Source organism: Canis aureus, chromosome 6, assembly GCF_053574225.1.
Source record: "Canis aureus isolate CA01 chromosome 6, VMU_Caureus_v.1.0, whole genome shotgun sequence".
Taxonomy (NCBI): Eukaryota; Metazoa; Chordata; class Mammalia; order Carnivora; family Canidae; genus Canis; species Canis aureus.
The window spans coordinates 63,107,173-63,124,413 of record NC_135616.1 but is presented as its reverse complement, the minus strand read 5'-3'; the positions used below and the strand labels follow the sequence as shown (position 1 = coordinate 63,124,413).

The window sequence follows — 17,241 nt, the reverse complement described above, 5'->3', positions numbered from 1 at the left end:
AAAATACCCAAGATGACTGTTTAAAATGGAGATTTCTGATCCCCACACCAGACTTTCCAAGTCAAAATCTGTACTTTCTGGACCAACAAATTGGTCTTTCAGTTAAACACTCTCAAGTTTGGGGGTTTGAGGACTACACAAAAAACTACAAAGTTAATGTTATGGTTAGACAAAACCAAATATCTGAATAATTAGCAAGGGAAAAATAGTTCAATAGTCTTCTATTAACACTTACTATTGTTCCCAAAGTTCTGGTCACTAATAGCAAGAATTGAAGAAAGTGTTAGAGAAAATGGTTGGTATAATTTTATTTTACTTCCTGTCATACTGCAATTGTCATTTTAAAAACTGTAATCATAGATGATGAAATACCGGTAATAATAAAGCTACCAAACGGAAAAAGAACTAATTTCCAGACCCTGGCTATAAAGACCAGCAAAATCAAGTACATTCAAACTTATAAACTGAAGAAATGAAATCTTGACAAACTTTTTATGAATAATCATTTTATTTTATTTTTATGAATAATCATTTTAAAACTCAATCTTTAAAAAAAGAGATTTATCGTTATGCTAAAAACCTTAATTCTTATGTGTGTGCATATATGATAGAAAATGGACAGGTTATCTCAGAAAACTATGGAGTATCTTAAAGAATTTTTCTACATATGTATTATATTGCAGATGATAAAGATCTCTCAAATTAGCTAATGAACAATCAAAAACAATGTTTAAATTTTCTTTTAAACCATTATCAACAAATGAAATATGGAAATTATTCTTTTCCTTTCACGGATATGTAATCAATACAAGATTATTGCCAAGAAATAGAAATTCCTTTAGCTGGTAATGGCAGTGCCTAGATATGTGCGTTACAGACAACAAAAGCTTTAACTTGTTAACCCAAATTTTGTAAGCATTCAATTTTCAGGATTAAGAATAAATCACAATTGCATATGAGGACACATGACTTTCCAATCCTTACATTTTTGTATCACATGATCATCAAATTTCACAACACATACTTCAAAGTGGAGATAGTTAATATCCAGTTGAGTACTCTCTCTCCTACTTAAACATGTAAGTCCTCACAAAGTAGTATTTAAATACAGAATGGCACCTTACTCTATTAAACAGAAAAAAAAAATGTCTTTATGATGGTTTTATAGCTATTCAACAAGTGAATAAAAATGTATTGGGGGCAGCCCCAATGGCCCAGAGGTTTGGCGCCGCCTTCAGCCCGGGTTATGATCCTGGAGACCTGGAATTGAGTCCCACATCGGGCTCCCTGCATGGAGCCTGCTTCTCCCTCTGCCTGTGTCTCTGCCTCTCTCTCTCTCTCTCTCTCTCTCTCTCTGTCTCTCTGTGTCTGTCATAAATAAATAAATAAATAAATAAAATATTTTAAAAAAATGTATTGGAACTCAGATCCATAGTTCAAAAATTGCCTTTTTGATTAAAAATAATTTTTGTAAGTCAGCTTTTTCTAAAACCACATTGCCTGTCAATGTGCTACAGAAATTGGATTGCTTTATACTTCCTTTTTTTTTTTTATACTTCTTTTTTTTTATGAAAAGATAACATTAACAACTGCTGTAACATTTAAGCCACAAAAGCAAAACACAATGTATTCCAGGAAGGGTAAGTCTACATATGAACAAGTAAAAAATTCCATAAACTACAAACTGCAAGCAATTGAGTAACTGCTTACAACTTGTGATAATTCCAGTCTTTATCATCTGTTTGGTATGGGGGGCGGGGAGGGAATAGGAAAAGGGGATGAGGTATTTTAGGCATTTTATCATAAATCATTATTTGGGCTTTTTAAAAAAATGTACAGGTAAACCTAATGAATCAAAGTTCAGTTTCCTGAAAATTTCCAAAGGGGAAAGCAGTAAAACAATTGTGTGTTTGTGGTTTATAGTTCCAGACTCTTCCTCTCAAAATTTGAGCTGAAATTTCAAGACACTTTGGTTGAACTTTTCCAGTTAAAAATTAATTTTGGTCAAAAATGACGAATGACTTTTCTTCAAATAAAAATGTCTAATTAAAAAAAAAAGAAAGGGGAGTGGTAGTCACCATACTTTCTTTCCTTTACAGACTTGAAGCTTCTCTTTGGAGTTTTAAGAAGTGCAACACAGTGGAGAGAACTTCTGCTCGGCAGTCCATACAGACCTAGGTTTTGAATACTGGTACCACCATTTACTAGCTCTGAGTTTGAACAAGTTGACCTTGAGTCTCAATTTCTCCACCTGCACAATGGGGATCACTTCCATCTCATTAACAGGGAGGATTACAGAGGTAACATATGTAAAGTGTCTGGCACAGAGCAGGGCATTTATTAAAACAGTTATCAAGGACACATTAAATTCATAAAGAAAGAAAACTGTAAGATACTTAAGAGTTTACTGATAATTTTGCTTTGGTAGCTGATTTTTTTCCATCAGGCATCTTTTATCGTTACCTTATTTGAAAAACACAATACTCTTGCAGTGATTTAAACAATAAGTAAGTACATAAAACAAAACCTGATGGTCCCATCTCACTTCCATCTTAACCCCAGGGGGTAATCATCTTTCCATGTTTTTCTAAGCTTAGACAATTTCTTTTCTGCTTTTAGAAGAACATGGGATGGCACTATACATACTATTCTACAACTCGAATTTTTTTTTTTTTGTCTTAGAAATATATCCTGGATGTCCTTCCAGTTATCTACATCCTCCCTAATGTTTGAATGTTATTCCATAATACAGATGCTCCAAAGAACAGTTCCATTCTTTCAAAACGTACATCTTTGTACATCTATCTCTACATCAATAGCGCTTTTATTTCTGTAGGATTGGTTCCCTGAGATGGGGTTAATGAATCAAAGAGTACATACAATTTAAATTTTAGGGGATACTGTAAGTGGCAGCAATTTACACTCCCACCAAGTCTCTTCTCACAGTTCAACTAGTCAGTACTCTGTTTTGTACTTACTAATCTTTTTTTTTTTTTTTAAGATTTAATTTTTCTAAGTTATTTCTACACCCAACATGCGGCTCAAAATTACAACCTGGAGACCAAGAGCCACAGGCTCTACTGAACTAGCCAGGCACCCCTGTATTTACTCATCTGATGGCAAAAAAAAAAAAAAAAAAAAAAAAAAAAACAGCGATCTCATTGTTTTAATCTACATCCCTTACACTTAAGAGGTTGAGTAACTTTTCATGTTTATTGACCATTTGCATTTCCTCTTGTGCGAATTAACTCTTCACGCTCTTTGCTCATTTTCTTACTACGTCTTGGGCTTATTTTCTGGTTTGTGGGACCCCAGCGTGTATCAGGGATACGGAACTCCCGCTTCAGCGCTGTAAACATATATAACTGGTAATTTCATGACCACTTCCGAAAGCGAGAAACCTACTTGGAGTAAGCAGGTGCGCTCCGCTGAGGCGTCTGAATAATACCTTTAACTACCGCTCTGGCAGAACCTGCGGTGCAGAGAAAGCACCGCAGAGACCCGGCAAATGTGTAAAGTTCCAATTCCAACGAACGCCCCCTTTTCCCGTAACAGGTGTAAAGCGCATTTCCTCAACTGCGGCGAGATCTCGGCGACGCCTGCCCGGCGGGGAGCTCGCCTGCGCGAGAACCCGGGCCGAGTCTCCGGCTGAAGGCGGGCGCGGGACCCCGGCACGGAGCCGCACGGGCCGGAGCCCCCCTGGCGGGCCACTGACGCGGCAGCTGCGCGGACCCGCGGCGGACGGCCCCCGGCAGCAGGCACACGTCGCCGGCGGCCCAGGGACATCCCCGCGGCCCCTCGAGGTGGCCCCGCGGCCCCGGCCCCCCGCCCCCCCCCGCCAGGGTCCAATCGCCGGGGCACGGGAGCCGCCGCGCGCCCGGGTCGCGCTGACAGGCACCTCGCCCGCCGTCCGCCTCCTGAGGACACCCACCCCCGGCCGCCCGGCCGCCCGGCACCCTTACCCAAGCTTCTGTCTCTCCTCCCTACTCATGGGCGCGGCCCCCGCCGTCCACACGGACGTGGCCGCCACCAGGCAGAGCGCGGCCGCCGCCGCCACCAGGCTCCATGGCGCTCGCTGGGGGACCGAGGACCCACAGCCCCGGCCGCCGCCGGCTTCGCTCATGGCCCCGCGGTTGCGCGCACGCGCAGCGGCTACGCCCGGCCGGGGGGACACATCGCCGGACGCCGGTGGCAAGGGGGCTGCGAGCCGTGCCGAGGGCGGGATGCGGAGCTACGCGAGCGGCAGCCGTCGCCGATCTGCTTCCCGAAACCACCGAGCCCTCGGTCCCCAGCGCCAGCGCTGCCACCGCCCTCCGCCCTCGGCGGCCCGGAGCACCTCCCCCAGCTTTCCGGTGTCGTAGTCTAGGAAACCGCCTCCCCCAACGCTACTTCCGGGTAGGGCCCGAGGCCCGGAGGCTCCAGACCAATGGGGACGTGACGGGAGAGGAGCAGGCTCCGGGGGAAGGAGAGGGCATTGGCGGGGAGAAGGGAGACGTGGACAAAAGGCGGGACTGGGGCGGGGCCTCCGGCTTCGGCCCTCCTCCGACCCGCGAGCTTGCGACCCGAAGACTACAAGTCCCAGCGTGCACTGCTACCCGCCCCCCCTCCGCCCCGGCGGGCGGGCGGGCAAGCCGACCCCGCCGGGCTGAATTTCCACCCGGGGGGGGGGGGGGGGGGGCGCGCTGCACCCTGGGACGTGTGGTCCTCCGAGGGGCCGGGGCGGTGCCTGGGATCCCGCTTCCCGCGGCGGCGCCTTGCAGCAGGTCCTTCCTCCCGGGCTGTCAGCTGCAGCGTCCCGGGGAGCCTGTCAACAGCTGTGCGTCCCTCTTCCCGCCCCGACGCTTCTCCGAGGGCTCGCACGTCCCCAGCTCCGTGCCACACGCCTTAGGGACTAGCGTTGGGATAGTTTTCTACCCTCGGGGAGATTGCAAAAAAAAACGGTAACGGCAAAAATGCCTTTGACCTTTGACGCAATGTGCTGAGAGTTTTACTTGCGTTCATCTCATGCACGCTTCTCGACTCTTAAGAAGTTAAGGACCGCCGTTCCCGTTTTGCAAATGAGGAAACCGAGGCTGAAGAGGTTAGGTAGCAAGTCCTCGTCACCCTGCTGGGTTAGATGTCCAGCCATCCTCTCTGACTCAGGAATCCCTGCATGTAGCCGCATCCACAAGGATTAAAGAGGACACGTACGGGGGTCCCTGCGTGGCTCAGCGGTTTAGCGCCTGCCTCGGCCCAGGGCGTGACCCTGGAGACCCGGGATCAAGTCCCACGTCGGGCTCCCTGCATGGAGCCTGCTTCTCCCTCTGCCTATGTCTCTGCCTCTCTCTCTTTCTGTGTATCTCATGAATAAGTAAATAATTTTTTTTAAAAAAAGGACACGTACTTAATTAGTAAGACTTCTCTTAAAAGTTCAACGTAAGAAGAGTAGAAGGAGTTGCAAAGAAAACTTAATAAAGGAAATTGGAACTTGCAATTGATTTTGATTACTGAGTCCCACATTAATTATTGGTAAAATGAAGAGTAAGGTTTCCTCTTGAAAAAAAAAAAAAAAAACCATTTTGTGTGTGTGTGTGTGTGTGTGTGTGTGTGTGTGTGAGATAGTTCAGTAGGTAGGTGATCTCTGGGTGCGGATGTGATCTCTGTGACCACAGGAAGTCGCCTACTGATCCCTTCAGCATCATTCAGCTCTATTTCTGGAAACTCTTCTTCCTTGATTTTTATCACCTTGCATCATCTGCTTTGTCTCAGACAAGACCGTTCATGTGACACCAATGACTCTTCCTTCACTCCCCCTCTCTACACTTTCTTAAAACGCTGGTGTTCCCTGCATTTTAAGGCTTTTCTTGTTGTCTTTTTTCTTCTCTTTGTACACTATTCTTTGGTGATTTCTTCCACTCATACGGATTCAGCCACTATGTGCCTGTGGTTGATGTCTAAATCCATACCTGTCCTGATCTCTAGTCCCACTTTCTCCCTTCCCAATAGAAATTCCCTTCTCTGGCCAAAGGTAGCTCAAATGTAATATGTTCACTGGTTCTTTTTTTTTTTTTTAAGATTTTATTTATTCATGAGAGACACAGAGAGAGAGAGAGGCAGAGACACAGGCAGAGGCAGAAGCAGGCTCCATGCAGGGAGCCCAATGTGGGACTCGATCTCCGCTCTCCGGGATCACACCCTGACCTGAAGGCAGATGCCCAACTGCTGAGCCACCAAGACGTCCTCCTTCATGGTCCATGCCTACTCAGTTGCCAAATTATATAGATTTTACTTCTGCCATCACTACCTGCTGTCACTCCTACTTCTCAGTTGAAGCCTTATTACCTCTTTCCTGAACCATTGCAATTGTCTCCTAATTATCTCCCTGCCACCCTACTTTACACCACATTGCTACCAGAGTTGGCATTAAGAACATCTACAGACCCTCTAAACATGTCATCTCCTGTCTACCCCTGCCCTGCCCTCAGATTCATGCAATAACTAACAAATCGACGAGTTGTACCTTTCTATGCCTTTGCTCCTATGTCTGCTATCCCACCATCTTTGTCTGTAGAACACTCTACCCATTAAATCTTTGCTCAGATTCCAGCTCCACAGAATCCTTTCAAAACCTTACAGCCACTAGAAGTCATCCCCTCCTCTGTTCTTTCATTGTATTCTGTTTATGATTGTGTTTTTCAGCCAGCCATGTCCACTAGATTATGACTGCTTGGAGGGTATACACTTCAACTTAATTACATGTATATTCCAAAATTCAGCACTGTGCCTCTCCTGTTTTAGATGCTTAATAAATGTTGAATATACTTGTTTCCTTATTCCTTCATTTTCCTTATCTACAAAATGAGGACTAATTTTATCTACTTATATAGAGGCTGTGAAAACACATAAGGTCATTTCTGTACGACATTTAATTTTATTCTTTTTATGGACTTGCAACCCTATATCTGTTCCATCCTGGATCCTCTTTGGCAGCTTTACGGATGAAGTTAGCTAAATAAATAATACCTGTGAATTGTTCTTGGCTCTAGCATAGAGAAAATGACAAGCTAAAAGTCAATACCAACTATTCAGTATTTGAAAACTAGGAACAAATAAAATAGAAAAACAGGGGCAACTGGGTGGCTCAGTTGGTTAAGTGCCTGACTTTAGCTCAGGTCATGATCTTAGGGTCTAGGATCAAGTCACATGGGGAGCCCATGTTGGCTCTGGTCAGGCGGCATAGGTAGGCCTACCTTGGGTGACCACCCTCCCTCCAGTGGCCCCACATGGGGCTTCTCATTCAGCAGGGTCAGCTTGTCCCTCTCCCTTAACCCCTTCCCCTACTCAGGCACTCTCTGTTTTATCTCTCAAATAAATAAATCTAAAAAAAGAGAAATAGCCAATGACCTTCAGTTTTATTGAAATGTAGTCAAGTCAATTATTTGTAGTGGAGTTTTGGCAGTAACTCAGTTTCCTTTATCTTCCTGGTGTTCCAAGGCTTTATAAGAAGTCAAAAATAGACTAGTAACTATCATTAAACAATGTTCTCAAGAAGGAGGTCTGGCTTTTAATGTTTAGCATTTTCTGTCCCCTACTTTAGATTACTTATTTGTTTTCAAGTTAACACTACATTTAAAAAAACATCTGATGAGAACACAAAACATACTTTTGTTGACTGGCTAAATAATAAGCATTTTTTTCCTCCTTTACTGAAATTCAATTTCTAGCCAATAGTTGAGTTCATTTGTCACTAATCTCTGTAAGGAGAAAAGCATGTGTGACCTAAAAAGCATTGCAACTTATCATTATGTAAGATGGAACCCATGGAAGTGAAAGAAAAATATATTCATAAAGTGCATTTCAAAAGAGATTCCATTTTAACTCCATGATGGAAATAATCAAATTCTTAGCTAATTGGCCAGTTATAAACAGTAGGAAAAATTTACATTCATTATTTTAAAACCTATATATGTTATTTTAGAACCTATTCACTTAGTGATAAAAAAGGTTATAGGAATTAAGAAAAACCTTGGTGTGTTATACAAGGGGAAAAACACTGGTGGAAAGCAATAAAGAGAATGAGAGCACTTTTAAACAATATGGAAAAGATTTCAGATGTGTAAAAAGCCCATTGAAGATGGTAAGAAATCACTACACCAAAATAAAAAGCTTTTGCACAGCAAAGGAGGCCAGCAGCAAAACAAAAGACAATCTAGTGAGTGGGAGAAACATTTGTACCTGATGTATCTGATAAGGGGTTAACACCCAAACTATGTAAAGAACTTCTACAATTCAACAGCATATAATCCATTTAAAAATGAGCAGAGGACATGAATAGACATTTTCCCAAAAATGACATACAGATGTCCAACAGGTAAAGGAAGAGGAGCTCCACATCACTAATCATCAGGGAAATGCAAACCAAAGCCACAATGAGATATCACCTTATACCTGTCAGAATGGCTAGACCCTAAAAGGATAAGAAATAACAAATATGTATATAATGGAATATTGCTCAGTCATAAAAAGAATAAAATCTTGCCATTTGCAACAACATGGATGGAACCAAAGGGTATAATGCTAAATGAAACGAGTCAGAGAAAGACAAATACCATATGATTTGACTTGTGAAATTTAAGAAACAAAACAAAGAAAAAAAGACACAGATTCTTTTTTTTTTAAAGATTTTATTTATTTATTCATGAGAGACACAGAGAGAGAGGGAAGCAGAGACACAGGCAGAGGGAGAAGCAGGCTCCATGCAGGGAGCCCGACGTGGGACTTGATCCCAGGACTCCAGGATCACACCCTGGGCCGAAGGCAGGCGCCAAACCACCCAGGGACCCCCCAAAAAACAGATTCTGAAATATAAAGAACAAACTGGTGGTTACCACAGGGAGAGTGGGTGGAGGGATGGATAAAATTGGTAAAAGGGACTAAGAACATACTTATCTCAATGAGCATGGAGTAATGTATGGAATTGTTGAATCATTAAAATGTGTACCTGAAACTAATGTGACACTGTGTTCATTGCACTTGAATCAACAAAATAAAGAAAAAGTTGTCAAAAGAAATGGTTAGAAAGAAGAGCCATGTGTAAAATGCCCTTTCACCAGTTAAGAGTTTGTTTGTACAACCTTGTAGCTTATGTAAATATGTATGCTCACCTGGTGTTCTCTTTACTTTTTTCCCTGGATGGACCAGGACTTAGGGAGTGGTAGGAGCCCTGGTTAGAATCATATGGATTCACAAACACAAGGGAGGGTCTCCACTTCAATATTACAGCTGGGAAATAGTCTCAGGAGGCTGAAGGCAGCTGTGTGACACTGACCATACAGGAGCAGTTGCCCCTAAATGACTTGAATTCTTTAATACACCAGATCTAATTCCTCTTAAAACTCAAGTGTGGAATTTGACAGTAGTGATTCCATCATTCATCAAATTGCTTTTCCTACTATTTGATAGTGGGTGGAATTCACAGAACACTTCTTGAGAAACCGATCTTACAAATATTACATGCAGACAGTACGTATTCTACATTCACACGTAGGGACTTTAAGGCCATTGAAAGGCAATTTCATGAAGAACATAGTGAATGTTGTGAGCTGGCTTCGGGCTTGGCTGTCTGACGTACCCAAATTCCAAGAAAGAGAATGGGAAATACAGACAATTCGCTTCTGCTAAAGATGTCCCCGGGGCTTTTTCCACCTCTCAGTCGTGACTCAAGATCTTAAAAATCACTTCAGCTTCAGATTATTCTCTCACTTCTGTCCATGACACCTGCACCAGCTCTCTTAGACAAGAGATTTTGCTCCTACATCACATTTAATGTTCAGCTCACTCTGTGGTGGGTGTCTCATTCTGTCGCCATTTTCCATTTGCTTCCATGTACCAGAAACAAAGCCAAGTTACACGACTTTTTCCAAGCAAGCGCATCTTGTCCTTGGCCTCTCTCCTAAATCCCCACTCTTGCATCACCAAGACAGTCTCTACTTTGTATTTTAGTCTGGTCACAGAGATTTAAGGCTGTACCATTCCACATTTGAACGCTGCTGACCTGACATGGTGGCCAAGAACAGTGGCTCTGAGCCATCTCTGCTACTTTCTTGCCATGTTACCTTAAGCAAATTGCTGGATTTTGTTGTGCCTTACTTTCCTCATTTGTAAAATGAGAATAAGAAAAGTACCTGCCTCCCAGAATTTTTTAGAAGATGAAATACTGGGGGATCCCTGGGTGGCTCAGTGGTTTAGCGCCTGCCTTTGGCCCAGGGTGCGATCCTGGAGACCCTGGATCGAGTCCCACGTCAGGCTCCCGGCATGGAGCCTGCTTCTCCCTCTGCCTGTGTCTCTGCCTCTCTCTCTCTCTCTCTACGTCTATAATAAATAAATAAATAAATAAATAAATAAATAAATAAATAAATCTTTTTAAAAAAAAGAAGAAGATGAAATGGTTGGGACACCTGGGTGGCTCAGTTGGTTAAGTGGTTAAGCATCTATCTGCCTTTGGCTCAGGTCACAATTCTAGGATCCAGCCCTGCCTTAGGCTCCACGCTCAGTGCGGATCCTGCTTCTGCTTCTTCTCTTCTCTCTTGCGTGCTCTCTCTCTCATATAAATAAATAAAATCTTTTTTTAAAAAAAGGATTAAATGGTTTAATTGTTGTAAAACTTTCCTCCAAGGGGCATTGCGAAGGTGGTGAGATAATGTGTGCAAGATATTTGGCACAGTTTGAAAGAGCTCAATAAATAGTAGCTTTTGGTATTCTGGTCATTGTGGAGTAGAAAGCAAAAGTCGCCATTGTTGAGAGCATTGGATTCAGGGGTAGGTGGCAGCTGCTTCACAGACCACAGTACCATGATTCTACTTAGCCCTGAATCTTGTCCACTTCCCTGGCTTGTGGACTACATCCTGCTACTGCAGGCTCCCCGTCCAAAAACATAGCTCCCCTAGACCTGGGACTCAAGAGACTTGAATTCATGCCTAGTTTCTGCCATGGAAACCTTGCATAAGCTATAGAGCTTTGTTCATGTTTTAGAGTAAACATACATACAAACGCAAGGCACTTTTCTCCCCCCTTAAAATTAAAAGTGACCTCATTTGTAAGCCATTTGAAGTTATAGAGGTGGAATCAACTTGTCAGAAATCTTTTCAGTGTTTTGTGTGACTTTGCTCTGTTTTTTACTTTGTTTTCAGAAAGGTGCATTTTACCTCCAATCTCCATGGGGTTTAAAAGATACTCAATTGCACACACTGATTTAATTAACATGAAATTGAAGATCAAAGTGAAAGATGCCCAGTTGAATAGGTCAAAAAGCATCTCAGTATTCTGACACTCAAGAATTAAAAATTAGCTATTTGCTGTAGCTATGCTGATTTTACTCATTTTCAAATCTGGCATTCTTACTTTCTAGAAACTCCATTTGCATATATAGATATACATGTAGAAAATTTATACACACCTACTACTGTCTTTTCAGGCTTTCTTCCTCCTATCCCATAATCCTCAGACAGAGTGATACATATTTGTCAAACCTCATCATTCGCTAACCTCAGAGATGTGCTTTCCATTGAAATAAATGTTGACAGTTCTTAAATATTGAAAATTAGCTACTTCCTGGCTTTCCTCTCCAGCTTAAAGTTGTATGAAAATAGTACTTTATTTCAATCTTCTCCAAATGTTTTGAAAGATTCTTGTGCTTTTTTTGTTGTTTTTGTTTTTCTTTTTTTACAAGTAGAGTGTTTAGTATTTTAGGTGATAAGCCAAGAGGAGGGAAAATGTATCATGGATGAAAAATAGAATAAATAGTTCTTAGTTTCTTTGTAGATCAATTTCCTTTTTGGTATTTTAAAATCACCATACAATCTCCAGTACACATGATTGTACTTAAAATTTTGAGAGATGTGGTTTTAGATAGCACGCCCTCTTGACATTTTTCATGGCAACCAGGCAATGAGGCAAGCACATCTACACTGTGCATGGAAATGTACTATTGTTAGTCCACTGCTAATACTTAATAGACCTTATTATTTTTATTTATAGAATTAGCTCTTGGGGCGCCCGGGTGACTCAGTTGGTTAAGCGTCTGGCTTCTGCTCAGGTCATGATCTCAGGTCCTAGGACCCATTCCCAAAGTGGGCTCCATGCTCAGTGGGGAGCTTACTTCTCCTTTTGTCCCTCCTCTCCACCCCTTCCTACCCTTCCCCCCACTTGTGCTGGCACGTATGTGCTCTCTCTCTCTCCCTAATAAATTTAAAAAATTTTTTTTTAAAGAACTAGCTCTTAAATACTAACTTCAGAGTCTTCCCAACCCTTCTCTGGGGTTTTGCACTTAATTTTAGCACCTTCTTTCGGTTGTCAGAGCACCCACAGTATTGTTTAATGTTTTTTTCTGCTTTTCCTCTATGTCACCTCATATCACATCACTTTCCTTTCTGCTCTTCCTCTTCATCTGGCACTGGCATGTATGTACATGCACACATACACACACACACACACACTTGCTTTGTACCCACTCCTGAGCACTGAACTTCAAATCACATGATTTGAGCTCTACACCTGAATCTGCCATTTTCTATTCCATGCAAGTCAATTTCTCTAAAATTTGGTTTCTTTGTTTTTTTTCATTCCAGATGGCCAACGGAGGTGGGCAGAAGCTCCAGATGTAGAATCACAGTAGTGGTTAAAACCAGAGAAATAACTTGAAAATGTTTGAATCATGCAAAATGACTGCCTAATTTTTTTGGTAGATAGTAATAGCAGCCAACATAGGAATTGGGATGAAAATGAACTATTCTTCAACAACCTCATAACCAGTTTTTATTATTAAACTAAATTTCAGGCCAATTTCTGTCATACATACAGACATTTATTAAACAAACATTTGTTAGCAGGCAGAAACAGGTAACACATAGCACCTGTTCTGTGAGTTTGATGAAGTGCCTGGTCTCTTTCCATTTAGCAACTGTAATCATGACCTTGCATGAAAGGTTCACTAGAGGCAAAAGAACAATATTCCAGAGCCAGGACTCTGTCACCCTTACAGCATCAGACAACTGGAAATCCTCCATCCTACACACCATCCCTAATGGTCCAGCTTCTTTTTCTTTTCTTTTTTTTTAAGACTTTATTTATTTATTCATGAGATAGATAGAGAGAGGCAGAGACATACTCAGAACGAGGAGCAGGCTCCCTGCCAGGAGCCTGATGTAGGACTTGATCCCAGGACCCCAGGGTCATGACCTGATCCAAAGGCAGATGCTCAACCACTGAGCCACCCAGGTGCCCCTGGTCCAGCTTCTCAATAACTTGGTTTTTTTTTAAAGATTTTATTTATTATTTATTCATGAGAGACACAGAGAGAGAGACAGAGAGAGAGAGAGAGAGAGGCAGAGAATAGGCAGAGGGAGAAGCAGGCTCCATGCAGGGAGCCTGATGTGGGACTCGATCCTGGGACTCCAGGATCACACTCTGGGCTGAAGGCAGGTGCTAAACCACTGAGCCACTCAGGCGTCCCCTCAACAACTTGTTCTGCAAGCATGGGAGTACTTCTAAAATATGTTAGCCAGTCCATACATCTTAGAAATCATTAGAAATTCTATCAATGAGAGCCTATTGCTAATGTCCATTATTATGACTAACAAACCACTAATTCCAACAAAGAAAATTCATTTTTGACATTTGTTATATTAAATAAAATGATCTTTGGCCTGAATTCAGATAAGATCCAACGATGCGTCTGTAGTACCTACATTCTGATGAGACCACTAAACTGCCAGCCTGGAGTGGGAATTTCTGACTGGGGCAACTGACTGCACCAGTAGAGTAACTTAAACTAATTCATTTATAATATTATACTGTCTACATTGAAGGATTTTAGGGTATACATAGCAGACATCATCATGATAATATTTACAAAGGATATACAATATGTCAGACATCTCCCCCACTCTCAACATATGAGAATTTTTATCCTTCTTTTACAGATGTAGAAAATGACGTTCAGAGAGTTTGTATCACTTTGCACAAGTTATAGCAAGAAAATGGTACAGTCAAGATTTGGATAGAAGTCCAGATCATTTCTACCATACTAGGATGACCATAAATTCTGGTTTTGCCTGTGATAGTCTTGATTTACACTGTCTTATTGTCTTATCTGAGTAGTGCCTCCTTTCATTTCCAAAAATGTCCCAATTTAAACAGTATATGTTCACCCAAACTACATTACATCACCTCCAAAGTCCAAAGACCTCATTCCTGACCTCTGTCAGATTCTAACAGATTTATGAACACACAAGAGCAAGTTCTGGCCTGGCTTCTTCTTGCCCCACCATACTATTTTGAATAAAAGGAAGAAAAACCAGAATAATTAGATGGCACAAATTCAAGAAAAGAAAGTCCTGCTAACAGGAAATACAAGTCTCCTCCTTTACTAAGAAAAATGTAATAGTGAGACACCAAGAAATTGGACAGACTGAAGTCATCAATTATAGAATGCAATGAAAATCATAGGAAGAAGAATAAGACCAATATTGAACTTAAGCTATGTTTCCAACCCTGTTTGCCAAAGAACATTCATATTGCCTAACTTTGGTGTCTGTTGGTTGTGTCTTGTTCCCACACTTACTCTGGAACACCAAGGGGATAAACAGTTTTTACCCCAAATCTTACCACTTTGAATATAATATAAAAATCACACCTTAGGTGTAGAGTTAAATTTACCAGTCAGTTGTGGGAACTGAAAAGCACTTCTCTAAGATGAACTGAGAATTTACTCAAAGGGCATTCCTTTTTCAGGCAAAACCCAAATTCCTTATCACTGCCATGACCTTTCCCTAAAATGATAAGGACAGCTGCCTGTGCATGCGTATGGGTTGAGGAATGCTGGCCTTCTCTTGTATGAAGGTTCACCACGGCGGAAACACATAGCCAGCCACGTGACCCAGGAGTGAGCAGGCCTCTGGTATGAAGAAGTGCTCTTGCGTGAGGCAGAGGAAGCCCTCTATCACTCATCATCCTCTGACTGGCTTGGCTTTCAGAGGCTGTTATTCCGATGTTTTGCATGGTACCCTCTCTGAAATTTACTCTTCTTTGGAGCTTCTGCACCAAGCTTGAGCTACAGCTGCACTCTCTTCTCACCTCTGACATTGCCCGAGGCCTATTTTTTTTAGATTAATAAATAAAATATTTTTTAAAAAATTCTGGGAAATAAATCCCATTAAAATCCTCATTTTCCAGAGATGGAAAGTGAGCACCAAGGGGTCCTCAGCCTCTTAGCCATTGAATGGCAAGGCCAGGTCTGAACCCACAGGGTCTAGCCCTGGAGGCTGAGTTCAACAAGTTAATAATACCTTGCCCCATAAATTACTTTCTAAGACGGGTTAGCATGGGGGTGCCTGAGTGGCTCAATCATCTGCCTTCTGCTCAAATCATGTTCCCAGGGTCCTGGGGTTGTACCCCGTGTAAGACTCCCTACTCAGTGGGGTGTCTGCTTCTCCCTCTCCCTCTGCCCTCCCCCACCCCCTGCTTGTACTCTCTCTCAAAAAAATAAATAAAATCTTAAAAAAAAAAGATGGGCTAGCATGTTTCTGGCTGCCTTAAAGTACTAAAAAAAAATCTGTAACTTACTTAAATGTTCAGTATGCTGCTCTCATATTGGAAAATATCACAAACTTCTTAACATCACTTGCAACAAAATTTACTTGATTAATAGGACTTATTTGATGTTACCTTTATTTATTTTATTTATTTTTTATTTTTTAAGAGACGGAGAGCATGAGCAGGGCTACCAGCAGAGGGAAAGGAAGAGAGAGAATCCCAAGCAGGCTCCATGCCCAGTGTGGAGCCCAACACAGGGTTCAATCTCACAACCCTGAAATCAGGACCTGAGCTGAAATCAAGAGTTGGATGCTGGGCAGCCTGCGTGGCTCAGCGGTTTAGCACCGTCTTCAGGCGTGATCCTGGAGACCCAGGATCAAGTCCCACATTGGGCTCCCTGCATGGAGCCTGCTTCTCCCTCTGCCTGTGTCTCTGCCTTTCTCTCTCTCTCTCTGTGTCCCTCATGAATAAACAAATAAAATCTTAGAAAAAAAAAAAAAGAGTTGTATGCTTAACTGACTGAGTCACCCAGAGGCTCCTGATGTTACCTTTAAATTAGTTTTTTTTTAATATTAAAAAACATTCATTGACTCAATATTTACTGTTCTTCCAGATGTAAGACACAAAATTAAGTACACACAGAGTCTGTGGGAGGAAAAAATCTCTCTGATAAAAGGTAAGATACACACACAAATCATAAAATGAAGGAGAAATTAAGTGCCATCAGAGAAAGGCAAATAAAGAGCTATGGGAATTTGGGGAGGGAAAGCTGCCAAATTTAATGCCCTGAAACTTCAAAGAATGTCCCATCTTCTTGAGTATTCATTATAATAGCTCCTGTGTATAAACTATATTGAAATCTTTGAAGGCATAACAAAGAGCAGCTATTATTAATTACAGAAGAGTTAGAGAGCTATTATTAGTTAGAAAGAATTAGACGAGCTATTAATAATTTAACATTTCTTGGTTATAAAGTAAGATTAATTGAACTTCAGTAAAAATTTATCCCACTTAAAATACTGTGACTGCTTTTTTCTGACAAATCATGTTCCTCATTTCCCTGAAGATATTGTTAAAGTCTAACTCTTAATCAAATCAGTGCCTACAACAGTGTTTTGTACTAATAAATACTTAATAAATACATATTAATTTGTTTGAAGACTACTTAATTAAACCGGCCTTAGCACTTAGGTGCACATTTGACCATCGCTCTATTATATCATTCCCAATAGTATTTTCTGTTGTCTTCATCATATTTGATCTATCCTTCTATTCATTCATTAAATTAGCCATTCAACAAACTTTTTCAGAAGTAGTAATCTGGATTGATGCTTTTATTTCTTTTTTTTTTTTAAGATTTTATTTATTTATTCATGAGAGACACAGAGAGAAAGAGAGGCAGAGACACAGGCAGAGGGAGAAGCAGACTCCTCGAAGGGAGCCTGATGTGGGACTCGATCCCGGCTCCCCCGTGTCACACCCTGGGCTGAAGGCGGAGCTAAACCGCTGAGCCACCTGGGCTACCCAGTGATTTTATTTCTTTAAAATTTGAGCAATTTCATGGATGTGGTGCCATTCACCAAAATGGAAACCATAAGATGAAGGACAGTTGAGGAGAAGGGGAATAATGATGAGTTCAGTTGGGATATTATGAGTTTGAGTTGAAGGTAC

At 41.7% G+C, this 17,241-nt stretch overlaps 1 protein-coding gene across 7 annotated transcripts in view; it reads right to left on the bottom strand.

Moving 5' to 3' along the window:
- EDEM3 (ER degradation enhancing alpha-mannosidase like protein 3) overlaps positions 1–4,345 on the bottom strand; it is a 72,372-nt gene extending 68,027 nt beyond the window's left edge. For 2 of the 7 annotated variants that reach the window (XM_077901952.1, XM_077901953.1), the window contains exon 1: positions 3,963–4,345. In XM_077901952.1, the coding sequence (XP_077758078.1) occupies positions 3,963–4,123 (161 nt within the window). In that variant the 5' untranslated portion in view covers positions 4,124–4,345. The remainder of the gene's footprint in view (positions 1–3,962) is intronic. The other 5 variants (XM_077901948.1, XM_077901954.1, XM_077901950.1 and 2 more) reach the window with 3 other exon arrangements.
- Between the last annotated feature and the right edge of the window lie 12,896 nt (positions 4,346–17,241).